The 26,710-nt window shown below is 42.0% G+C and overlaps 1 protein-coding gene across 2 annotated transcripts in view; it reads right to left on the bottom strand.

The window, feature by feature from the left end:
* Positions 1-25,868, bottom strand: part of LOC115131504 (rho guanine nucleotide exchange factor 2-like) — a 65,418-nt gene extending 39,550 nt beyond the window's left edge. Inside the window, exons 1-6 of one of the 2 annotated variants that reach the window (XM_029663271.2) lie at positions 25,631-25,868; positions 7,925-8,208; positions 5,323-5,497; positions 3,767-3,875; positions 2,298-2,337; positions 1,659-1,803 (exon numbers count right to left, since the gene is read on the bottom strand). In XM_029663271.2, the coding sequence (XP_029519131.2) occupies positions 1,659-1,803; positions 2,298-2,337; positions 3,767-3,875; positions 5,323-5,497; positions 7,925-8,196 (741 nt within the window). In that variant the 5' untranslated portion in view covers positions 8,197-8,208; positions 25,631-25,868. Of the gene's footprint in view, positions 1-1,658; positions 1,804-2,297; positions 2,338-3,766; positions 3,876-5,322; positions 5,498-7,924; positions 8,209-25,630 lie in introns of those variants that run through there. The other variant, XM_029663274.2, reaches the window with a different exon arrangement.
* Between the last annotated feature and the right edge of the window lie 842 nt (positions 25,869-26,710).

Below are 26,710 nucleotides of genomic sequence, written 5' to 3'. Positions count from 1 at the left end.
TAGGCTTCATATAGTACTCTTATTTATCTAGACCCCCCTGACGTGGATAGTATTCTTAGGCTACTTTATTTAAAAAGTAGATAAAGTGTATACAACATTCTCCGGGGTTGAGGCATAGTTAGATTTTTCAACCAGACTCTCATGTGACATGTGTTACAGTGTGTTGCCAATGGTATGTTCTCATGGCCTCCAGTCAGTATATGCTGGAACACTGTCATACATTTCCTGGAACACTCTTCCATGACCATGTCAGTGTGTGGGTGTAAGTGAGTTGGACGTGTGCGTGTGTGTGTGTGTGTGTGTGTGTGATCATTAGTGTGTGTGCCTATGTATGGGTGTGCACATGATGTATAAAGTCCAAGCGAACTGTCTGATACAGGGAAGAGCAAGTTTGAGTCACACTAAATTAGTCAGACTGTTAGTGTTGAATGCCATTGTCCCTTAAGTTTATGGATTGTACAAGCTCTGATGGTTGACTCAGCATTGTCGGGCTGCTTAATGCACCAGTGCCAAAAAAAATCCCTAGCCTAGATCTGTTTGTTCAAGGCTGGCATGACAATAATTGTAGGAGTTAGCAAGAGAGCAGAAACAGTTTTTGGCCCATGCTACCAACACCTAGCTGTCCTCTACCAGATTCTAACTGGTAGCAGAAGGGTTGACAGTGAGGGAGGGAGAGAAAAGCTGACTGCTAAGCTCTACTGTGCTCAAAACAAAACAAAGTGATTTACTCTGCCCTCTAATGGACATAATTGGTACATACACACTCCCAATAGCACATAGTCAAGTACAACTAATATCTCAGGGAATTTCAGGGATCTGAAACACACACAAAAATATCAACATACATATTGAATATGTAATAAACAGTATAATTGAAATTATTTGAGTGCCAATCCATAAAAAAAACATTGTTTCCATTGTAATGTTTCGCTGGTATTGTTACTCAATATAAGTGGTCAGTCATTGTATGAGAATGACCAGTCCCTTTCACAGTATACTACATATTTAAAGACCATGGACAAAGTCCACTGTAACCAACAGAAGCCACTAATCATGAAGTATGCACTCTGTTGTGTGATAAGTACACAACCTCCTAGGTCTCTAAGCCCATAGGTTGACTATACTAGACACAATTATGCAGTTATCACAACTAATGGCTACTTATGGGACAAGATTATTCCGATATCACCAACTAATGACAACAAACAAATATATGCAGACATATTTATTGACATTTAGTATGTTTATTGGTCGCCATTCCATTTAAGTCATGAGTCAACACACCTTGTTCAAAGGTCAATTTGTTTCTGACTCACTGTCTCCTCTACCATTACTTTGGTAGCAAGTCTACGGGCACACAATTCAATATGATCAGCACTACTATACAGTGTTGTTGTCATAATGATATTACCCTGTTAGGAAGTGACCTTAGATGTATAACGGGTTTTTAGATAATGTGTGCTGTGGGTTGGTCGGGCGGTTAAGGCCGCCACCAATGGCACATATGCGATCCCATGTCTGCGAGGGATGGAATCCCGATCTTCTACACTGTTTCTCCTCTAATGTAAATGTAAATGTAAAGGTCTCTCCTTCATTGATATCCATCAATGTCAATAAAAATATGATTGACTCTACTGCAGAAAGTAGGCTTCTCCTACCTTGCGGTTGCCGGCCATCTTGCGTAGGAAACTAAAGGTGCGCTCTAAAGGGCTGCCTGTCCTCTCCTCCCGGGCCTCGTCTCTCTCTACCTCTGTCCAGCTTCCCTCTCTCCCCCAGAGCAGCAGACCCAGGTCACTATCCACACTGCAGGAGGAGAGAATGAGAACATTACAAGAGAGGAGAGGGGAAAGGACAGGAAAGTTTGACAAAGAAAAGAGAGAACCCGTGAAAGTTTGTGAGAGGATGAGAGGACGGAGATTGGCAAAGGGAAGAATTACAGAGGAGAGAGGGACAGAAGACGGGAACGATTTAGAGAGGATTATAGGAAGAAAAATGATTTGATAAAATGACAAAGAAGAGAGATAGGGAGAAAAGTGGAGAGAGAGAGGAATGCCAGATTGCATATTATCACTGCAGTCCGCTTTTAGGATTGATTGTAAATGGTAATTTAATAACATCGGACACAACTATAAAAAGCACTGTGGCTTCCGTGAGAACAGGATACAGAGCCAGAATGGAGACTGCAATGCGCGAGACAAAACATGCTCAGAATTGAGACGGCGGTTTGCTAAAGGAAATAGATCCAAAATGGCGGCCTCCTTTGCACAAAAGGGAAAATTGGGAGAAAGGCAACTCACCTCTGCGTGGATCCTCCAAGTTGACAGTAGGGTAAAGTCTCTGGAATGCACAGATCAGAAGACATTCAACACACCTTCCTAAACACTCTCCAAAGCTTATGACTCTGGCTGAACTTCTCAATAACAGCTATGCCTAGAACAAGGCAGAATTTTTTTTTTTTAAATAACAAAGTAAACACACAAAGTAGGTTAATGTCCCAATCACCTGATGCTCATTCAAGGGCTGCAGTGCTATCTTTTACCAAGAAAAAAACTTGCCAAGCACAAAGAGTAAGTTGTTATGATAGTGAGAGGCGCAGATAGCCTATAGGCTACTGAGTTTGAGAACAAAGATTAGAAGAGAGGGATAGGAAGAGAATGATGGGAGATATTATAGTAAAACCAAGTTGGTCATCTGAGCAGGAATTGAAGTGGAGGAGACTAGTACAGAGCAAGAGCGGAGAGATGGGAGAGTTAGCAGTAGAAATGGAGGCTCTGCTGTGAACCTGGGACTGGGGCTAGCGACAGAACAAACACAGGAAGAGCGCTTCCGCACTGCTGCACACACACACAAACACTGGTGCATACACACACAGATGGAGGCATACACACACAGAGTGGCAGGGGCACACACACGGACAAACAAACCCTTAAGAATCACATACTGAGAGACAAAAGACAGAGCCAAACAATGAGAAATAAAGACAGAAGCATGCACACAAACTGAAACACAGTACACACAAACAGTGAAACACAGTACACACATAAACAGTGAAAAACAAAACACACACACACCGAGTAACAATCCTGACAAACACATGTGCACAAACTGACAATCATTGGCAAACAAAAACAGGCATGCAGTTAGTGCAAATTACAATACCCAATTATAATAATTAAATATACCCACATAACATTTACAAAATTATTCAACTAGTGTAAACAAAAACAAGGCACAATGACAGTCTAGATACGTTACAGACCGCATAAAGGGAAGAAAGACCCTCTGCAGTGAGAGCAGCGTTTGGGAAGAGTCAGGAGTTTATAGACTTACTCAAATCTAGAGATGACTACAAGGATACACTCTGCCCAGAAAACATTGGAATCAGCTACTTTAGCACTTCAGGTAGCATTCCTTGGCTGCGTTCCAAATCTCTACCCTTCTCCACAAAGTATACAGTCCCCTTCATGGACTGAATTTAAAAAGGAATGGACAGACAGATGTAAGAAATACGGGAGAAACGAGTGTACACTTTAGGGGGAAGGGATACAGAATATGACCGCAGGCAGCCCATGTGACCCCTTTAACGCTGTGAACTTGTGTCTGACCACAGGTTGTGTTCATTATGGCACACAACAGAACACTATTAAATGTTTTGCAAAAGGAAACAAAAATCTGTGTTTCTTATTGGACAGTTCCAGGTAGGCCCTCCCCGTTTTCTTCGTTTGGTACATAATGAACACAAACCAGGCGTGCAGTGTAGGATTACCGTAGCAGTCGGAGCGTGGTCGGGGGGCCGTGCTTTGAAGGTTTCTGTGACGTGCCACACTGAGGGTCGGGGCCGATGCACTGCAACCCTGCAGCTGGTTCGACTGCTCCTGTTTTACACAAAGTTACAAAAAATGAGCATTGCACTGCTCCTGTGACCCAACAACAAGTTGGAGCAAAAAATCTTTATTTTGACATATACAGTTCAAGTTGGAAGTTTACATACACCTTAGCCAAATACATTTAAACTCAGTTTTTCACAATTCCTGACATTTAATCGTATTAAAAATTCCCTCTTAGGTCAGTTAGGATCACCACTTTATTTTAAGAATGTGAAATGTCAGAATAATAGTAGAGAGAATGATTTACTTCAGCTTTTATCTTTTTCATAGAAGTGGGTCAGAAGTTTACATAACCTCAATTAGTATTTGGTAACATTGTTTTTAAATTGTTTCACTTGGGTCAAACTTTTCAGGTAGCCTTCCACAAGCTTCCCACAATAAGTTGGGTGAATTTTGGCCCATTTCCTCCTGACAAAGCTGTTGAAATGGAGTCAGGTTTGTAGGCCTCCTTGCTCGCACGTGCTTTTTCAGTTCTGCCCACAAATTGTCTATAGGATTGAGGTCAGGGCTTTGTGATGGCCACTCCAATACCTTGACTTTGTTGTCCTTAAGCCATTTTGCCACAACTTTGGTAGTATGCTTGGGGTCATTGTCCATTTAGAAGACCCACTTGCGACCAAGCTTTAACTTCCTGACTGATGTCTTGATGTTGCTTCAATATATCCACATAATTTCCCCGCCTCATGATGCCATTTATTTTGTCAAGTGCACTAGTCCCTCCTGCAGTAAAGCACCCCCACAACATGATGCTGCCACCCCCGTGCTTCACGGTTGGGATGGTGTTCTTCGGCTTGCAAGCCTCCCCTTTTTTCCTCCAAACATAATGATGGTTATTGGCCAAACAGCTCTATTTGTTTCATCAGACCAGAGGACATTTCTCCAAAAAGTACGATCTTTGTCCCCATGTGCAGTTGCAAACAGTAGTCTGGCTTTTTTGTGGTGGTTTTGGAGCAGTGACTTCTTCCTTGCTGAGCTGCCTTTCAGGTTATGTCGATATAGGACACGTTTTACTGTGGATATAGATACTTTTGTACCCGTTTCCTCCAGCATCGTCACAAAGTCCATTGCTGTTGTTCTGGGATTGATTTGCACTTCCTCTGTTCGCCTCGGTAATATTCCATTAAAAATCTGCCATTTCCAGCTACAATAATCATTTACAACATTAACAAGGTCTACACTCTATTTCTGATTAATTTCATGTTATTTTAATGGACGAAAAAAAATGCCTTTCTTTCAAAAACAAGGACATTTCTAAGTGACCCCCAAACTTTTGAACGGTATTGTACATTAACATTACAAAAAACATTACATTTTGCTCATCCCACAACTTTCATAGCATTAAAAGTCCCTATGGTTTTCTCAATACATGCATTTCAATTCAGAATGAGTGACAGCCTGCTCGTCCAATCACACAACCCTGATTGTACAGGCTCACCTCCAATATGGAGTAGTGCTGCACGTCAGACCCGGCCTCTTCCTCTGTGAGGGAGGACAGGGAGCCCTCCTGGGTAATGGGGTTCCTCCGAGGATCCCTCCCCCCTCGCCGGACATCCAGCGCCACACCCAGAACCTTCTCCATCTCCTCGGGGTCCAGGTTCTCCAGACTCACACTAAGGGAAGATTCAGTTCAGGAGCAATTAAGAAAGGCATTGTCAGTTTACACATATAGAAATCCTCCAAATACACATACAGACATCACATTTCCCAATAAATTATCCTGATACAATAGAAGTAGAGAGAAGAAAGACAAGAAAGGGAAAGTCTGCAAAAAGTAACAAACATAGAAGTGGAAGGGTCTCTCTCTTCTGTAAAGAAAGTCTCCGAACACGTATACACACTACCATTCACCAGTTCACAATGACTATAGTTGCAGATGAGAGGTTGTCTCCGTAACTCCTGATACGTGTCAAGGCAAGGAGGTATGTGTGTGTTATGGTTGTAACACTGTCTGACTGGACCTGTCGTGGTGTTTTCTGTGTGTGAGGGGAGGGGGAGAGATGTTGTCCAACAATGGCTACTCTCTGGGCGGTGTGTGTGTGCATGCAAGAGAGAGGCAGAGTGCCCATAACAGTGTGAGTTGGAATGCAGACCCATTCCCATTTTGTTACGTTACAGCCTTATTCTAAAATGGATTAAATACAAAATCTTCCTCGTCCCAATAACCCATAATGACAAAGTGAAAACTGTTTTTTTTTTACTATTTTTTGCAAATGTTTTAAAAATAAAAAACAGAAATACCTTATTTACATAAGTATTCAGACCCTTTGCTATGAGACTTGAAATTGAGCTCAGGTGCATCCTGTTTCCATTGATCATCCTTGAGATGTTTCTACAACTTGAATGGAGTCCACCTGTGGAAAGGCACAAATCTGTCTATAAAAAAGGTCCACAGTTAACAGTGCATGTCAGAACAAAAACCAAGCTCAGAAAGCTCAGGACCTCAGACTGGGGTGAAGGTTCACCTTCCAACAGGACTACGACCCTAAGCACACAGCCAAGACAACACAGAAGTAGCTTCGGGACAAGTCTCTGAATGTCCTTAAGTGGCCCAGCCAGAGCACGGACTTGAACCCGATCGAACATCTCTGGAGAGACCTAAAAATAGCTGTTAAGCGACACTCCCCATCCAATCTGACAGAGCTTGGGAGCGTCTGCAAAGAAAAATTGAGAAACTCCCCAAATACAGGTGTGTCAAGCTTGTACCGTCATTCCCAAGAAGACTAGAGGCTGTAATCACTACCAAAGGTGGTTCAACAAAGTACTGAGTAAAGGGTCTGAATACTTATGTAAATGTAACATCAGTTTTTTATTTTAATACATTTGCAAAAAATTCTAAACATATATTTATATGTCATTATGGGGTATTGGGTGTTGATTGATGAAGATTTTTTTTTAAAATCCATTTTAGAATACGGCTGAAACTTAAAATCTGGTAAAAGTCGAGGGGTAGGAATTCCTTCCCTAAGGCACTGTATGTCTGTGAATCTGGACACACTGAACACTCCCAATTCTCTTCCCAAGACAGGGCCGTTGTGGGATAAACCAACCCTTACAAGTCATTTCACCAAGGCTTGTACCAAATATGATTTACCTTGTACCTACCACCCACTGGAAATGTGTTAATGTCAGGTAAATCATGTGACGAGGTGAAAAGGAGGCACTTTTAAGAGATGTGGAAACAACAACTAAAAAGGCATTTAAGGAAAATTCTACCCAATAACTATCTTTTAGCAGTTGTTTCATTAGTCCATTGTTGACATAGTCCCAAACTGTCATCATGAGGGGATGATTTCTGTATTTTGAAAGCTACCTAACTTGAAAACATGATTGCTGACAAGCAAAACCTTTTTTGACTACGTCAAATAATGGACTAATTAAATAAATGCCAAAAGATAGTTTGTGGGTGGAGTTTTCCTTTAAAGCTTCCTATGAATTTTGTGAAAGAGAGAGTGAAAAAGAGAGTGAGTAGGGGGTTAACTGCCAGTGAGCAGTCCCTCCAGGATTTCGTGATTGCAAACAATTTAGCAAAATCAAGCAGTACAAAGAGGGCTTGCAATTTCAACCAATCACTGCACATTTACCGAACAGCATGGTTCAACCAAGCCACACGTCAAACGTTCCCTCGTCAGCCCATTTTTGCGCCAAATTGGACAAAATGCACAATGCCACGCACAATGTCAGAATTGCTGCAGCAAATCAAGCATTTTTGCCCGCAAATATCAGAAATTAATCCCTGCTAAATTCTGGAGGGACTGCCTGAGATCCACATGAATACGGTTTTCAAATAAATCATACACGGATGCTGATAGATTTGAATGTATATTTGGGTGTGAACATGTGATTTAAGAGTGTGTGGATAAGTGTCTATTAAAGCTATATTGTAGTTGTGTGGTGGGATTGGGGACTGACACAAAAAATGTACAAATTTCCATTGTTTCTGTATAATAGATATACTTTTTAAATATTGTATTGTAAATGGATAAAATATTAACATTAAGATTCCCGAAAAATAATTGTGTGTTTATTGCGCCCCTTACCTGCGGTTGTCGCTGGGTTCCATCCCCTTCTGCTGCACCGTAACGATAGCTCCGGGCTCCCAACTGTGTCTCCTCCAGGGGTCCAGGTGGGTGAGGTGACGAGTGGCCGGAGAGCGCAGGGTAACCCCCCCGGCCCTGCCAACCCCCTTCACCCCAGGGCCTGGGGAGCATGGCGGGGAGGGGAACGGGAAATAAGGGGGGGTGGGTGGTATGGAGGAGGAAGAGGGCAGGCAAGCTGGTGGGTGGGCGTACGAGGAAGGGGTGGTCAGCATCTGGATGAGGAGCTGAAGTGAGAGAGGGGCACAGTGAGAGCTCATACTGTTCACTAGGGATGGGCGATGTCAACCTTTGTCCTATGGGGATTATGTGGCCATAAAACATTGTGATATGCCATCACCCCCCAAAAAGTATTTAAAATGTTAGATTATTTTTTTTATATGCACCATGCAGAAATCGCGCCGCCATTTCATGGTTGTGAAAATTATAATAGTTTGCCTAATTTCAGTTTGTAAGACAAAACAAGCAAATATAGTGAATCATTGTACCATCTAAACTGCTGTGAAATATCTTTTCCATAAACAAAAATATTGCATTTTCAGCTGGTGTACAAAACCAAAAGTAAACGATGGAAAACTAAACTTAAGCACGAGAAGCATAGAAATAGCGCACATAGAACAGATCTACCGCTTCTTAGACTTGCTTTCAATGAGAATGACAGATTTGATGTGAATTTGGTCGGGTCACCCAGAAAGTTACATAGTTTTAACTCAGCTAAAGACAACAGTTGGCTATAGCGCAAAATCAAATGCAACTGGACAAATCATGACGAAAGATAATGAAATGATGTTGAAAGCCTGGGCAGAGGCTAAGTCCAGGCAAATCTTTTCTAATATTTCTTTCTGGTGGAGGAGCTTCAGCGTGGAGCAGGTTTGTGTGTTTGTCTGTCTGGCGTGATAGAGCAGTGACTGTCTGATGAGGAATGACTAGGGATGCACAATATATCGGTTAACATATCGGAATCTGTCGATATTAGCTAAAAATGCCAACATCGGTATCGGCCCGATGTCTAGTTTAACGCCGATTTGCAAAACCGATGTTAAAGCCGACGTGTGTACCTATATAACGCAGGTACATGAGGCAATGACGCCACATAACATTTTGCGCTACACGTGCAAAAACAGCATTCCTAACCTAGCCCACAATGACTGCTGTGTTGATCGAGCAGTCAACAAGTCGAGCAGCCATTTGAAAGAGTAAGAACATTTCAGCGAGACAACTCAAAAGGCAAAATCCATTAAAGCCAAGATAATGGAATTCATTGCCCTTGACAATCAACCGTTCTCTGTCGTGGGTGATGTTGGCTTTCGCCGACTGATTAAGCACCGGTACACATGTCGCCCTACCGAAGTTACACAGTAATAGCGTCACTGCTATTAGCGTCACAACATACTATGGAATGCCGTTTGGGTCTTTGCATGTCAAAGATACGTCAAATAACACTATTTGACGCGTTAAATAAGCTTTTAATTTGCAACGTCAAATAACACAGTTCTTTTATAGAATGGTGTGTGTTCTGAATTTGCAAACACCAATCACGAACGATGTGTTTACAATACCGCATTGGTAATAAAGCATTATTTGTTTGACCACAACTTCTGGGGTAGCTAGCTTTAGCTTGGTACCTAGCTATCACCAATACAGCCAGCCTAAAAACAATGACCAGTAGAAACTGCAGTCATTTTCATTATTATTAGCAATGATTTAGGAATCCTTGTGAGTAAGTATTAGCTAGGTAGCCACTTGTTGTTCGCCTATTGAAATTGAACTTTAGTTCATGAAAATAAATAGCTAGCCAGCTACTTAACCCTGTTGCCCAAAGCTAACATTATAAGCAGCCCGGTAGCTTCATCTGGCTAGTGAGGCTCGACCGGACCGGGTTGTGTTGTGAAGCTAGCCACAATAAGGATTAGGCACAATAGTGGATTTTGCGGTTTGCCTTCAAAAGTACCTCTTGAATGTGATGCAAAAGGTTACAATTGGTGGAATAATGCCATATATAGACTAGATAAATGTTAAACATGGTTGGAATGTGAAGCAATGTAATGGGGTATGGGTCTACTCGGTGACACCCACAAAATCTAACTCTGCAGAGTTTACGCAAATATTAGCGTTGTAGCTCTTATCACGGGACTGTGAGTGTGTGAAATCATCTCCCCAGTCAGCCTATTGTGTGTATTGACATTCATATTGCACTGTACAGCTTTAGCTAAGGATTGGGGATCAATGAAATGGGGTATCAGTCTACTCAATACCCAGAGTTATCAGGACTCCAAAACATTTTACATTTACATTTAAGTCATCCACGTAGTATTGTTTTTCCTCTGGAATAGTGTTCAATACACATAGGTTGACAAATGTGGCTCAATTTACAGTTGTTTCAGAGACCCACAATAAGAGCTACGATGCTAATGTTCTCTGGGTGTCACTGAGTAGACTGATACCCCATGTCCTTGATCCATAATCTATAGGTAAGGCTGTACAGTGAAATAAGTATGCCCCCAATGCAATTCTAAAGTATAATACATCCAGTGTGATTTTAGATTTGTTAAATTAATAAATTGTCTTTTGTTCATTTTATAACATTACAACCTCATTTAGCAAGATCTATTCAATTATGGCATAATTCTACTATTTGTGTCACTGTCGATGACATATTTATTTTGAAAGCTAACTGCAAAGTCTACTATTGTATCTAATCCTTTTTGTGGCTAGCTTCACATAGATGAGTCCGACCACCATTAATCAAATAAGAATTGTCTTATAAATTAGCGTTATTTTAGATGACACCTAGCTATATAGTTAGCTAGCTAACTATATAGCTACTGAAACAGATGTCGTTTTTGCTATGTTTTTGGGGAAGAACAGTGTTTGCATCCATGAGCTAGCTAGCTTTTTTTATATGACCAGCACTGTAGGTGTGCGAGACAACTTTACCAGCATCATAGCATACGTATCAATGAAATATAGTTATTACACATTGATTACACCATGTAAAAAAACAACACTTTAAATTATTATTATATGATGCAGTCATATACAGGTCCTGATTGGTCAACAAGCTTATTTGACAAAGACCCAAACGGCGTTCCATAGTATGAGAAATCCTGGTTGAGAATGAAATGACTGAACAAATCAACAACGAAACAGAACAGCAAGTGAAAGAAATAGCTTTTGATTAATGTTTTACTGGTCAGTGTGGTGTGTGTAACCTTTATTTAACTAGGCAAGTCAGTTAAGAATAAATTCTTATTTACAATGGACAGCCTACCCCGGCCAAACCTGGACGATGCTGGGCCAATTGTGCGCCACCCTATGGGACTCCCAATCACGGCCAGATGTGATACAGCCTGGATTCGAACCAGGGACCGTAGTGACGCCTCTTGCACTGAGATGCAGTGCCTTATATCGTTGCGTCCATGTGTATGTGTTAACTATAACTGTACTAGAATGCTTAAAAAGTCCGCTAAAATTGTAAATATCTGTCTCAGGTTTTTTTGGCAAGGAAAATATTGGATAACGGTGGATCACTAATTATGACATCATTGCCTGGATAAAGTAGTCCACTGTCTTCAGAACTTGATACTTAATTAATTAGCCTCAAAACAGAAAAAAAATATTATTGTTTGTTCTATTATAAAGCTGTGATTGAGAATAGCCTATGCCTTGGCTTAGGCTACAGACCAGGGGTGTCAAACTAATTCCACAAACTAATTTATATCGGGTTGAGGTCAGGACACTGACTGGGCCACTCCAGTAGGCGTATTTTCTTCTGTTGAAGCCATTCGGTTGCTGATTTACTTCTGTGTTTTGGGTTTTTGTCCTGTGGCATCACCCAACCCATCCTCCTGCAAAATGTCTTGATAAAACTTGGGAATTCATTTTTCCGTCGATGATAGCAACCTGTCCAGGCCCTGAGGCAGCAAAGCAGCTCCAAACCCTGATAGTCCCTTCACCATACTTCACAGTTGGGAGGAGGTTTGGATGTTGGTGTGCTGTGCTGTGCCTTTTTTTTCCCTCCAAACAACTCAACTTTAGTTTAATCAGTACACAGAATATTTTGCCAGCAGCGCTGTGGAACATCCAGATGCTCTTTGCGAACTTCAGACGTGCAGCAATGGTTTTTTTGGACAGCAGTGGCTTCTTCCGTGGTGTCTTCCCATGAACACCATTCTTGTTTAGTGTTTTACGTATCGTAGGCTCGTCAACAGAGATGTTAGCATGTTCCAGAGATTTATATAAGTCTTTAGCTGACACTCTAGGATTCTTCTTAATTACACCTCATTGAGCATTCTGCGCTGTGCTCTTGCAGTCATCTATACAGGATGGCCACTCCTAGGGAGAACTTTATCCATTTATAGACAATTTGTCTTACCGTGGACTGATGAACATCAAGGCTTTTAGATATACTTTTGTTACCAAAGATAACCCTGAAGCAGCTGCAAAGCTCCACAGTGGAGATTGGAGTGTCTGTCCATAGGACCACTTTAAGCCGTTCACAAGAAAAATGCAATAGAGCTGGGTTGTGACTTAGGAAGAGTGGCCAGATAAAAAAGCAAACATTAATTCCATTATAAAAAAAATATCACAGACCAGGCAAAGGGCATTAATCAGAGAAGCAACAAAGAGACCAGATAACCCTGAAGCAGCTGCAAAGCTCCACAGTGGAGATTGGAGTGTCTGTCCATAGGACCACTTTAAGCCGTTCACTCCATAGAGCTGGGCTTTACGGAAGAGTGGCCAGAAAAAAAGCAAACGTATGGTGTTCGCCAAAAGACTCCCCAAACATATGGAAGAAGGTACTCTGGTCAGATGAGACTAAAATGTAGCTTTTTGGCCACCAGGGAAAACACTATGTCTGGTGCAAACCCAACACCTCATCACCCTGAGAACACCATCCCCCAGGGTGAAGCATTGTGGTGGCAGCATCATGCTGTGGGGATGTTTTTCCCCATAGGCAGGGACTGGGAAACTGGTCAGAATTTGAAGGAATGATGGATGGCACTAAATACAGGGAAATTCTGGAGGGAAACCTGTTTCAGTGAGATTTGAGACTGGGATGTAGGTTCACCTTCCAGCAGGACAATGACCCTATGCATACTGTTACAGCAATACTCGAGTGGTTTAAGGGGAAACATTTAAATGTCTTGGAATGGCCTAGTCAAAGCCAAGACCTCAATCCAATTGACAATATGTGGTATGACTTAAAGATTGCTGTATACCAGCGGAACCCATCCAACTTGAAGGAGCTAGAGCAGTTTTGCCTTGAAGATCGGGAGAAAATCCCAGTGGCTAGACGTGCCAAGCTTATAGAGACATACCCCAAGAGACTTGCAGCTGTAATTGCCGCAAAAGGTGGCGCTACAAAGTATTGACTTTGGGGGGGTGAATAGTTAAGCACGCTCAAGTTCTCTTTTTTATCCTTATTTCTTGTTTGTTTCACAATAAATAATATTTTGCATCTTCAAAGTGGTAGGTATGTTATGTAAATCAAATAATACAAACCTCAAAAAAAAGGAATACTTTCACAAGCCAATGTAGGCCTACATTGAACACCACACATTGGCTGCTACTATAGGCTGAATGATAGAACTGCTACTTCCATGTTAAAATGTTACATGATGCATTTTCCCCTTATTTTTTTTAAATGGTAGGCCACTCTGGTAGCCCACATTATGATCAAATAGCCACAGTAGCCTACTTGGCCAATTAAAACAGTAAATTAAAGTGGGTACAGACTCGCACTAAATGCACGCCGGAAGTTGCACAGATTTTTCCCAATGTTCAGATCTGAAATTTGCTCAGTACCGAAAACAATTAGCGGGATCATTGCTGCTGAATACCTTATTTTTCCAGTATAAATGGGTGGATGTGGATGACTAACTTATTAATTCAGTGCAGGACAAGTTTGCATGTTATTGATGTATGCCTCGTAGTTTCGCCTTCCAACCACTGTCTGTCTACCCGATGAACTGGAGGAAAATACTAAAGATACAAGGGTTGGATCTCAAAATGCATTCAACACAATGAATCCAATATGATATATTCACAACAATTATCCATCAAGTAAAGCATTAGATAAAAACAAACAGAAAAATGTAAATCATTGATTTACATCTAAAATCAAATGTTTGGCTAACTTGATATCAATGCTATAAAAGTGGGTTAAGAATGAAAATGGGTCAATAACACACACAAATGCACTCATGTACACATACCAGGGTTTCCGGACATTTAACAGGCAACATTTTAAATTTACCAGACATGAGAAATCACATTTTGGTTATGGTAAATTATATTAACAGAAGATGTAAGTCGAGGATGCAACGATGTGTGGCCCTTCTTACCGATTTCGGATGTGGACTTAGAAGATACAACTCTCCACATTTACTTTTGCTCAGCCAACGAACAGCAAAATCACTAGCCTGTCAATCTACAATCCCCCATAGTAGAAAAGTTTACCTATTTTATTGTAGTTATTATACGACTCTTTCTCTCTATAGCATTTGTATTTCAGCATGTGGATGTCAGGATGCAGCTATGTCAATTGAAGAAATCCGGTGCAACCATGTCAGTGAGATTATTCCTTTATTTTATAGAGCTGAAATGTGAGGGTCTGCACCAAGGCTAGTAGTAGTAGGTGGCTAGTCCCTAAGAGGATAAACTGGTTGAGTTCTAAAGTACTCAAACCAAGAAATATTGTGGTAATAGTGGGAACTTTTCAAGTATTTCCATCATAGAATATAACTCAATGGGCAACAAATAGAAGACACTGGTGCTTGTTTTAAGAAACCAAAAGCTAATTTGTCAATACAGGAAGTAATTTGTAATTATCATTTTAGCATGTTATTTTGAAGAGAATACCAGGTAAGTAGTGGACTAATGAGGAATAAGGAAAATAAAATATTTACTCAATATATTGAATAGGTGTAATTTTATTGAATAGTGGGACTTTAGAACAGGTCTTTCAAACTTGAGTTTTACCAATTATATTTACTTGTGTTTTGATGCTTTGGTTGCCCATAGAGACTGTTCAAACTTGTTTGCCGAACACTATTCAGTGCTTTGTGTCCTGTGACTGTGTCATGCACCTGCAGTCTGAATGGACATATAGTATTACTGTACACACTGTACAAACCACCTCTTTCTTTCACTCTCACGGGCTGGGCTGTTGCATCATGTGTGAATGCACTTTCAGATAAATATTGACATACTGCTAGACATGTCCAGTATGCTTGCAGACTTTTCACTCTGTCACACACAAATGTGCGCGGACACACACACACACACATTCATTCACTCAGAGTTGAACACTGACGTATTTGCTGACCCATCACACTCCCCATTGTTTTCCATGTTTGCTCTATGGGCCTGAACAAGGATAGGGCGGAAGAGAGTAGGAATATGACAGTTGGATATGATGGGAATTGTTAGAGAAAGACCGAAGACTGAGATATAGCACCTAGTCAGAACAGAAAGAAAGGATAGGGGGATAAAGGCCTACTAGTACAAAATAACCTTTATGCTTATATTGTTCATACTGCCAGGATCAAGTTATTTTCTTGTTGAAGGCCTACTGGTAGTTGGAAGAGGAAATGTTAAACTGCAACCAGTTAATCCCTTTTGTATACAGGTTTATACTCGCGACTCATTTGGAGTAGTTTCTGTGTATTTGGTGAAAACAAGCCATTTCAAACAGCTGTCATGCATTAATGATGTTCTTCTATTAAGAAGCTCAGCTGAAATTGGCATTGAAGCTCCATTGTGTTGTATAGATCTGTGTTGCATCCTAAGTGTGTGTCTATTTCCTTTCTCATGCATCTGAGCATAACCCAGCTTTTTATATGCTATCCGAGCTGACACGTGTATATCCATCCATCCATCCCAAGGCAAACCAAAATGTCCTGCAACAAGCTGCTTGTCAAAACACAGCATTCCCCAACCTGATATTAATTACAGATTGAATAGAGGGAGGAAGAGAAAGGAATGAGGTGGGAGAGGATAGAAAAACACCTGCGGGAGTGAGCAGAGGTTGACGAAAAGAAAGTGATGAAGTATAACCTGTATTTGATGACAACTATGCTGGTAAATCTAGTGATATTGCACTTTAAGTGTTGTGAAAGTGATGAAAAGAGTGATGTGAATAGTGATCATGCTATTCATTTGTCCATTACAACACAAGAGCATGCTCACTGAGGGTGTTATGTTATGACAGTATAATGGATAATGTTATAAAAATGTTGTGACTTTGTGTGTTTAGTTAGTGACATTGTATCAATGTTGTGCTTCTACATCTGCATTGCTTGCTGTTTGGGGTTTTAGGCTGGGTTTCTGTGTAGCACTTTGTGACATCGGCTGATTTTAATAAGGGCTTTATAAATACATTTGATTGATTTTGATTGATTACTAGTGTTAAAGTTGTGGAATCTATTTAACTTGCTATTGTTTTTTTTGTGTTATCATACCTTTTTGATGTGTTCAATACAAGGCTTTCAAACTGTTTTTAAGTATAGCCTTGTGTTCTAAAAAGAATGGGTTAGGGGAAGTTATATTTGTTTTCAAAGACATGATGAGTGTTGTGAAAGGGTTGTACAAAGGTTGAGTGTTGTCAGAAGGTTGTGCAAGTGTTGTTCTGTGTGCTATTGGGTGTGGTGACATCCAAAGCCAATCTAATTTATCTCAAGTGTTTGCCCACTGTGTGATTGCATGGTAGAACCCTGTGCTTACATCGATGTTCTGCTTATATGACATGTCGATGCACTCAAAGCTGTTATCACACTCATAGAAAAACATACAGTGCATTCAGAAAGTAATCAGACCCTTGACTTTTTCTACATTTTGTTAGGTTACAGCCTTATTCTAAAATTGATTAAATAGTTTATTCCCCCCTCATCAATCTACACACACTACCCCATAATGACAAAGGAAAAAAAGTTTTTTAGGAATGAGACTTTTCCCAAAGTCACTCCTCATTGTCTTGGCTCTGTGCTTAGGGTCGTTGTCCTGTTGGAAGGTGAACCTTAGCCCCAGTCTGAGGTCCTGAGCACTCTGGAGCAGGTTTTCATCAAGGATCTCTCTGTACTTTGTTCCGTTCATCCTTCCCTCAATCCTGACTGGTCTCCCACTCCCTATCCCCACAGCATGATGCTGCCAACACCATGCTTCACTGTAGGGATGGTGCCAGGTTTCCTCCAGATGTGACACTTGGCATTCAGGCCAAAGAGTTCAATCTTGGTTTCATCAGACCAGAGAATCTTGTTTCTCATTGTCTACGAGTCCTTAAGGTGCCTTTTGGCAAACTCCAAGCGGGCTGTCATGTGCCTTTTACTTAGGAGTGGCTTCCGTATGGCCACTCTACCATAAAGGCCTGATTGGTGGAGTGCTGCAGAGATGGTTGTCCTGCTGGAAGGTTCACCCATCTCCACAGAGGAACTATGGAGCTCTGTCAAAGTGACCATCGGGTTGTTGGTCACCTCCCTGACCAGGGCCCTTCTCCCCCGATTGCTCAGTTTGGCCAGATGGCCAGCTTTAGGAAGTCTTGATGACTCAACTTTTTCCATTTAAGAATGATGGAGGCCACTGTGTTCTTGAGGACCTTTAATGCAGGATACATTCTTTGGTACCCTTCCCAAAATCTATCTATGCCTCTACACAATCCTGTCTCGAGCTCTACGGACAATTCCTTCAAGATGGCGTAGCAGTAAGTCGTCCTGTCGTATCGTCTCTCTGTATACATCGTCTTTTTTTGTTTTACATTTTTTTTCTTCACATATCTTTAAAAACATTTTGCTAAACCTAAGCTTCCAAATACTCTCCTGCAACCCGCCTCACCCAATGTAGCTACTTTTTCCTAAAGTATTTATATTTACTTCGGAACCGGAACCCCTCACCAGCTATGCTAGCGGTCTTCAGCTAACCGGTCATCAGCTAACCTTTAGCTCGGAAAGCTCTCGCCAGTTCGAACAACGCAACGCTAACCAGAGCATAACGGACCTATTTTTTTTTTTTTATCCCCGGATTCCCACCGCAAACGGAATTTTTTTTTTTTTTTCAGCTGGATCTTCACAACTAGCTATCGAGCTAAACCGCAACCCTGGTTGATTACTCCTGGCTAGCGTTTCCACCCACGTAGCTTGAAGCTAGCCCGGCCAGAGCCCCTGTGCTGCCACCGTAGCATACTCCTGGGCTACAATACCCGGACCCACGACTGGTCTATCGATGTCACCGCATGAAGAGGAATAAACAGACTCACCCCATCGCGACGTCCCCCAAAGGCTAACACTCTAGCCCTCGCTATCTCCTTGCCTGCTAATTCGGCCTGCTAACTGCTAGCTTGTTTAGCCCAGGTCCGCTAACTACTACCTTGTTTACCCCGGCCTGCTAACTCTTAGCTTGTTAGCACAGGCCTGCTAACCGTCTGCATCGCCGCGTTCCAAACACTCAGTGGCCCATATGTACTTGCTATCTCTTCCCGATTTTCTTTAAAATTTGTTTATACCTTCCGGAAACCTGCCTCACCCAATGTGATACGGAATCGCTATTATTTTAAATTTTTAGAACACACTCAAGAACCTCCAGAAGCTAACCAGCTAACTAGCTACAAGCTATTTAGTCATTGTTAGTTTTTTAACCTGGATAACACTCGCCAGTCCAGCTCCCCCGCCCCATCCACCACTTCCCCCTGGACACTGATCACTTGGCTACATAGCTGATGCACGCTGGACTGTCCATTAATCATGGTACTCCATTCTGCTTGTTTGTTTTATCTGTCGGCCCCGTTGCCTAGTCAACGCCATTTTACCTGCTGTTGTTGTGCTAGCTGATTAGCTGTTGTCTCACCTACTGTTTTAGCTAGCTTTCCCAATTCAACACCTGTGATTACTGTATGCCTCGCTGTATGTCTCTCTCAAATGTCAATATGCCTTGTATACTGTTGCTCAGGTTAGTGATCATTGTTTTAGTTCATTATGGAGCCCCTAGTCCCACTCCTCATACCCCTGATACCTCCTTTGTCCCACCTCCCACATATGCGGTGACCTCACCCATTACAACCAGCATGTCCAGAGATACAACCTCTCTCATCATCACCCAGTGCCTGGGCTTACCTCCGCTGTACCCGCACCCCACCATACCCCTGTCTGCGCATTATGCCCTGAATATATTCTACCATGCCCAGAAACCTGCTCCTCTTATTCTCTGTCCCCAACGCTCTAGGCGACCAGTTTTGATAGCCTTTAGCCGCACCCTCATACTACTCCTCCTCTGTTCCGCGGGTGATGTGGAGGTAAACCCAGGCCCTGCATGTCCCCAGGCACCCTCATTTGTTGACTTCTGTGATCGAAAAAGCCTTGGTTTCATGCATGTCAACATCAGAAGCCTCCTCCCTAAGTTTGTTTTACTCACTGCTTTAGCACACTCTGCTAACCCTGATGTCCTTGCCGTGTCTGAATCCTGGCTCAGGAAGGCCACCAAAAATTCAGAGATTTCCATACCCAACTATAACATCTTCCGTCAAGATAGAACTGCCAAAGGGGGAGGAGTTGCAGTCTACTGCAGAGATAGCCTGCAAAGTAATGTCATACTTTCCAGGTCCATACCCAAACAGTTCGAACTACTAATTCTGAAAATTACTCTCTCCAGAAATAAGTTTCTCACTGTTGCCGCCTGCTACCGACCCCCCCCAGCTCCCAGCTGTGCCCTGGACACCATTTGTGAATTGATTGCCCCCCATCTAGCTTCAGAGTTTGTTCTGTTAGGTGACCTAAACTGGGATATGCTTAACACCCCGGCAGTCCTACAATCTAAGCTAGATGCCCTCAATCTCACACAAATCATCAAGGAACCCACCAGGTACAACCCTAACTCTGTAAGCAAGGGCACCCTCATAGACATCATCCTGACCAACTGGCCCTCCAAATACACCTCTGCTGTCTTCAACCAGGATCTCAGCGATCACTGCCTCATTGCCTGTATCCGCTACGGTGCCGCAGTCAAACGACCACCCCTCATCACTGTCAAACGCTCCCTAAAACACTTCTGTGAGCAGGCCTTTCTAATCGACCTGGCCCGGGTATCCTGGAAGGACATTGACCTCATCCCGTCAGTTGAGGATGCCTGGTCATTCTTTAAGAGTAACTTCCTCACCATTTTAGATAAGCATGCTCCGTTCAAAAAATGCAGAACTAAGAACAGATACAGCCCTTGGTTCACTCCAGACCTGACTGCCCTCGACCAGCACAAAAACATCCTGTGGCGGACTGCAACAGCATCGAATAGTCCCCGCGATATGCAACTGTTCAGGGAAGTCAGGAACCAATACACGCAGTCAGTCAGGAAAGCGAAGGCCAGCTTCTTCAGGCAGAAGTTTGCATCCTGTAGCTCCAACTCCAAAAAGTTCTGGGACACTGTGAAGTCCATGGAGAACAAGAGCACCTCCTCCCAGCTGCACACTGCACTGAGGCTAGGGAACACGGTCACCACCGATAAATCCATGATTATCGAAAACTTCAACAAGCATTTCTAAACGGCTGGCCATGCCTTCCGCCTGGCTACTCCTACCTCGGCCAACAGCTCCGCCCCCCCCCCCGCAGCTCCTCGCCCAAGCCTCTCCAGGTTCTCCTTTACCCAAATCCAGATAGCAGATGTTCTGAAAGAGCTGCAAAACCTGGACCCGTATAAATCAGCTGGGCTTGACAATCTGGACCCTCTATTTCTGAAACTATCCGCCGCCATTGTCGCAACCCCTATTACCAGCCTGTTCAACCTCTCTTTCATATCGTCTGAGATCCCCAAGGATTGAAAGCTGCCGCAGTCATCCCCCTCTTCAAAGGGGGAGACACCCTGGACCCAAACTGTTACAGACCTATATCCATTCTGCCCTGCCTATCTAAGGTCTTCGAAAGCCAAGTCAACAAACAGGTCACTGACCATCTCGAATCCCACCGTACCTTCTCCGCTATGCAATCTGGTTTCCGAGCCGGTCACGGGTGCACCTCAGCCACACTCAAGGTACTAAACGATATCATAACCGCCATCGATAAAAGACAGTACTGTGCAGCCGTCTTCATCGACCTTGCCAAGGCTTTCGACTCTGTCAATCACCATATTCTTATCGGCAGACTCAGTAGCCTCGGTTTTTCAGATGACTGCCTTGCCTGGTTCACCAATTACTTTGCAGACAGAGTTCAGTGTATCAAATCGGAGGGCATGCTGTCCGGTCCTCTGGCAGTCTCTATGGGGGTGCCACAGGGTTCAATTCTCGGGCCGACTCTTTTTTCTGTATATATCAATGATGTTGCTCTTGCTGCGGGCGATTCCCTGATCCACCTCTACGCAGACGACACCATTCTATATACTTTCGGCCCGTCATTGGACACTGTGCTATCTAACCTCCAAACGAGCTTCAATGCCATACAACACTCCTTCCGTGGCCTCCAACTGCTCTTAATAGGGCTAGCCCTGAATACTGCCCCTTCTGGAGGAATTCGGCACCCATATAAACCATGATAAATTTTTGTCAAAAGTTGCTAATATATGCAATTAAAAATTGTTATCGAATAGGAAACACTCTAAAGCTTATAAAACCGTTTAAATTTTGTCTCTAGCTAAAGCAGAACTCTCAGGGCATGCATTCTCCCAAAGTCTCTCTTGTAATGGGAAAAGTTGCCCTCACTTTGACGTCATTGGTTACACACTTCCCAAAGAGCTATAACCATGGAAACACGTTCTATGTCTTCAGCGTGAAGCCTGCTTTCGATGAGGCCTGTAACTGCGAGAATCACGTGCTCACGAGACGTTCAGCGTGACCAAACGTCCCGGTGACGCACAAAAAAAATTCACCAATGGGAGACTGAAGATTTTCTCTCTTTCTCCCAGGACAGACTGAACAACGTGTGCTAATCTGTTCGCCCTCACGATTGCTGTAGACCTTTATAACATGCTAAGGCTTAATTATAAACATAGTTTGATAAGTTTACTCGAAATATAATGTATACTTTCGACATTTTGGTGCGCAGCCACTTGAAATTTGCATACATTTAGACCGAAAAGTGTCTAGTTTGAGAACGGAAAGACACAGACTTGCAAACTGAACGCTAACTTGGTGAGTATTAACCCTTCCACGTCTTCTGAAGCAAGAACAGCCATGGTAAGGGAATATTTACGTCTTCATTTTGGGTTTCTGCCGACTCCATGATAGAGGAGTCAGCATGCTAACTGAGAGCGCCGACTCTCTATTATAGCCTAGTAAACGCCAAATGTAACGTTAAAAATAATTGTAACATAGCAATTGCATTTAGAAGAAGTTTATCTTGCCATACATATGTAAAACATGCATATTTAGTCAAAGTTTATGATGTGTATTCCTTGTTTGCTGACGTTATCTGCCGGAGCTATTTATTTCTCCTGACATTGGAGTAGCATTTTTTGAACGATGCATAATTGTAAACAGATATTTATGGATATATATTGCATATTATTGAAAAAAAATGAATGTACTGTGTAACATGTTATATTACTGTCATCTGATGAAGATTTCAAAAGGTTAGTGAAATTATTTTTCTTTTAATCCTGCGTTTGTTGATTGCATATTTTTTCCTACTTGGCTAAGCTAATGAAGTATGTATGCAGTGGTGGTTGGACATAAATATGTGCTATGTTTTCGCCGTAAAACATTTTAGAAATCTGACTTGCTGGGTAGATAAATAACTTCTTTATCTTTCATTTGAGCCATTTTTCAAGCGATTCTGTGGAGGTTAAATATTTTTAGGATTATTTCTTGCGTTCCCTGCGCCACATTACAGCTCAGGGGGGGTGGGGTGAGTTCCCAAAGGGGAACTAGTAGCCCTAACGCTAGTAAAACCAAATGCATGCTTTTCAACCGATCGCTGCCTGCACCCGCATGCCCGACCTAGCATCACCACCCTGGATGGCTTCGACCTTGAATATGTGGACACCTATAAGTACATAGGTGTCTGGCTAGACTGCAAACTCTCCTTCCAGACTCATATCAAACATCTCCAATCGAAAATCAAATCAAGAGTCGGCTTTCTATTCCGCAACAAAGCCTCCTTCACTCACGCTGCCAAGCTTACCCTAGTAAAACTGACTATCCTACCAATCCTCGACTTCGGCGATGTCATCTACAAAATTGCTTCCAACACTCTACTCAGCAAACTGGATGCAGTGTATCACAGTGCCATCAGTTTTGTCACTAAAGCACCTTATACTACCCACCACTGCGACTTGTATGCTCTAGTCGGCTGGCCCTCGCTACATATTCGTCGCCAGACCCACTGGCTCCAGGTCATCTACAAGGCCATGCTAGGTAAAGCTCCGCATTATCTCAGTTCACTGGTCACGATGGCAACACCCATCCGTAGCACGGGCTCCAGCAGGTGTATCTCACTGATCATCCCTAAAGCCAACACCTCATTCGGCCGCCTTTCGTTCCAGTACTCTGCTGCCTGTGACTGGAACGAATTGCAAAAATCGCTGAAGTTGGAGACTTTTATCTCCCTCACCAACTTCAAACATCAGCTATCTGAGCAGCTAACCGATCGCTGCAGCTGTACATAGTCTACTGGTAAATAGCCCACCCATTTTCACCTACCTCATCCCCACAGTTTTTATTTATTTACTTTTCTGCTCTTTTGCACACCAATATCTCTACCTGTACATGATCATCTGATCATTTATCACTCCAGTGTTAATCTGCAATATTGTAATTATTCGCCTACCTCATGCCTTTTGCACACATTGTATATAGACTCCCCTTTTTTTCTACTGTGTTATTGACTTGTTAATGGTTTACTCCATGTGTAACTCTGTGTTGTCTGTTCACACTGCTATGCTTTATCTTGGCCAGGTCGCAGTTGCAAATGAGAACTTGTTCTCAACTAGCCTACCTGGTGAAATAGGTGAAAGGTGAAATAAATAAATAAATAAAATCCCTGTTTTTCTGGAAATAAAACAAAGATGGTTGAAGGTAGGAAAATACATGAGTCATTTTTACATCCAAAGTGACAAAATGCTACGACACAACATTGCTCTTATTCTCCTCATCTCTTTCCCCACATTGTCTGTCTTTCTTTCCTCCATTACTCCACCTCTCACAGACAGATCTGTATCAGAAGTTCTAAGTACCTTCAAAAGCTATTCTTCACTTGCATAATCTTGGTTTCATTTCTCGACAACTTCATTCTCTGACCTTTTTCATTCCGACAGCTCGGTTTTGGTAAGTAGCACACTTCAAGCATGAAATCCGTCAGGCAGCACGATGAGGATGGTTTAGTCTCAGGTAACAAGTGCTTTGGGGGATGTACCGTAATACAAAGACATGGGCCCTTCACAAAACAGCTAAAGAGTTTAAGGATTGTTGTGTTACTCTTTTTCTCTCGCTCTCAGGGGGATACACATTCTTAGCTGAACATTGAGCGTGACTATCTACAGATTCTACTCAATTGGGACTCCTAGGGGAGAGATGGCCAACGGGTATTGAATTCACCTTACCTCCCTATGACTCCAAGCATTCATTAGCTAATCTCTTTAGGATGGAAATGGGGACACTCAGACACACGCACATTGAGGAAAGGGCTTCTGCTACAGTTGCTGCCTGGTTGTTGCCTATAGACCTACACTACTAAGGACTACTAAGTCTGATTGACTAAATATGCACATTGATAGAATCCCTTATTTTTGCCCCCCACAATTCTGAACCTGCAAAAGGAAGGTACTTTGTAGTTAAAGCCCTCTGTATGAATGGGGTATGAGTCTAAGAGCTGAGTTATTGCTGTAAAACTATAGCAGTCTAGCGTTCTCTTTAGAATAATGAAATACATGCTAAAGCATACTTTGTAGTGCTGTTTTTTACTGTTGTTGAGAAAAGTGTTCTGAAAAGGTGGCCATCCTCATAACTTCCTGTACTTTCGGTCTCCAGCTCCTAGGGTTTATTGTCCCCCTACGATGAAATCAGGGAGAGTACTGTGGATCTGTCTCGGTCGGTACGTGATGTCTTTGACAGCACTGGCAAAAATGTTTTGAAACTTGGGTGAACGATGTGTCTTGTCATTGAGATCTGGCATTTACAAAATTACACTGATTGTCCCAAGACGGGAGAAGGGCGCTGCATCATTCGTAGGAGACGACATATTTACTATTGCCTTGTGTGTCGTTTTACTTTAGAAGAACAACCCAGGAGAAACAAGACTTTAAAAACTAAGTATAGGTTTAGATATATATTTAACTTAGTGTAAGCCACCCGCACTGTTAGGTTTGCTCTGAATGTTCAAGACATTGACATTTTATTTAACGCTAAATTTAGAAGTAAGCAACTCGTAGCATATTACAAGCAAGGTAGTAATTAGGCTACAGTATAATTGTATGTAGGCTAATTTAGACGGATTTTGATGACTACACTATTTAGGCTAACTGAAAACACGGGTTATATCGACGCAAATGTGAATAAAATTAAGACGAATTCACGTTTTTTTTTTTATGGAAGATGTTCGTACCGGACTCCACGAAACATTCACTCACTAAAATGCAAATGGACTACTGTTCTGTTTCAAAGTTCGTACAATAATTTGGTGGTGTATAAACTCATTGTTCCTAGTTATATTTTGAATAAGAAGTTCTCTCGGCGGTTTTTACCTTTCTTCTTGGATTTATATCAATCCGTTTCTTTCTGCGCGAGATCCCAAGAAATAGTTCCAGAGAAAAGAACCTGATCCAAAAGGAAACAAGCTTCAAGACACCACCTAGACTGCTTCTTAAGAATATTGCCAAACGATTTTCCAGGTCGAATATTTACACGAAGTCTTCGGTCATTTGTTTGTTGACCCGCCTCAGCAGTGTCGCCAAATAACTTCTTGTCGTGTTGCCCCTTGGTCTTCTGCGAGAATCGTTACTCCCCCATCTCCTCCTTCTGTGGACTGCGTGCGTGCAGCTCAAGCACTTTGGACTGAGACGCGCGCGTGCACATTTTAATTGACGGGTTTATTACAAATAATGATTTATCAAGAAATATAAATAACGTTTTTGGAATTTTGTTAAACCCATACATGAAACATTATTTGAATTTCAACGTATCGCTTGATTACCGATTGATAGGATTTGTAGAAATGACTTATAAGTGAAAATCACATGGAGTGCAACATTAAATATTGTTTTATTGTTCATGTTTTGTTTTTGCACCAACTCTTTGATAGTATCATATGTAAACATGATATTATAGCTTTAAATGTAACTCTAACATTATTTATCTCACAAAAGTGTTAGAATTATTATAGAATTATAATTTTATTATAGGCCTAGACATTTCATGAGATACTTTATTATATCAACTAATTTTCGGGTTGATAATGGACCAGGTAAGGCAATCAATTCACTACTGTTTTTTTCTGTATTGATCATCTCTCATCAATAGAGAAATCATTGGTAGGCCAGCCCATGTATTCGTTCTTGTGCTTTTTGGTTTACTCCTGCAGAGGGCGACCGAAGACTGTTGGAACCCGGTTGGAACCCCAATCTGCACTCATCCGAAAGGTTGTTTTTAATTAATAAATGTATCTATTTTAATGAAAAATAAGATGCTCCAGTGGGATAAATTACATAGGACTGTTTTTAAAGGAGAATTAGTACAATAAAGCCCAAAGGCTTATTTTAATTTTGGTCCTCAAAATATAGGCTACAGCTTCAAGAGTGGGCTATTACACAATGGTCATGCTCCTA

Source organism: Oncorhynchus nerka, linkage group LG7 (genome assembly GCF_034236695.1).
Source record: "Oncorhynchus nerka isolate Pitt River linkage group LG7, Oner_Uvic_2.0, whole genome shotgun sequence".
Lineage (NCBI taxonomy): Eukaryota > Metazoa > Chordata > Actinopteri > Salmoniformes > Salmonidae > Oncorhynchus > Oncorhynchus nerka.
Note: the sequence above shows the minus strand (reverse complement) of the source record. Positions and strands in the feature narration are given on the sequence as shown.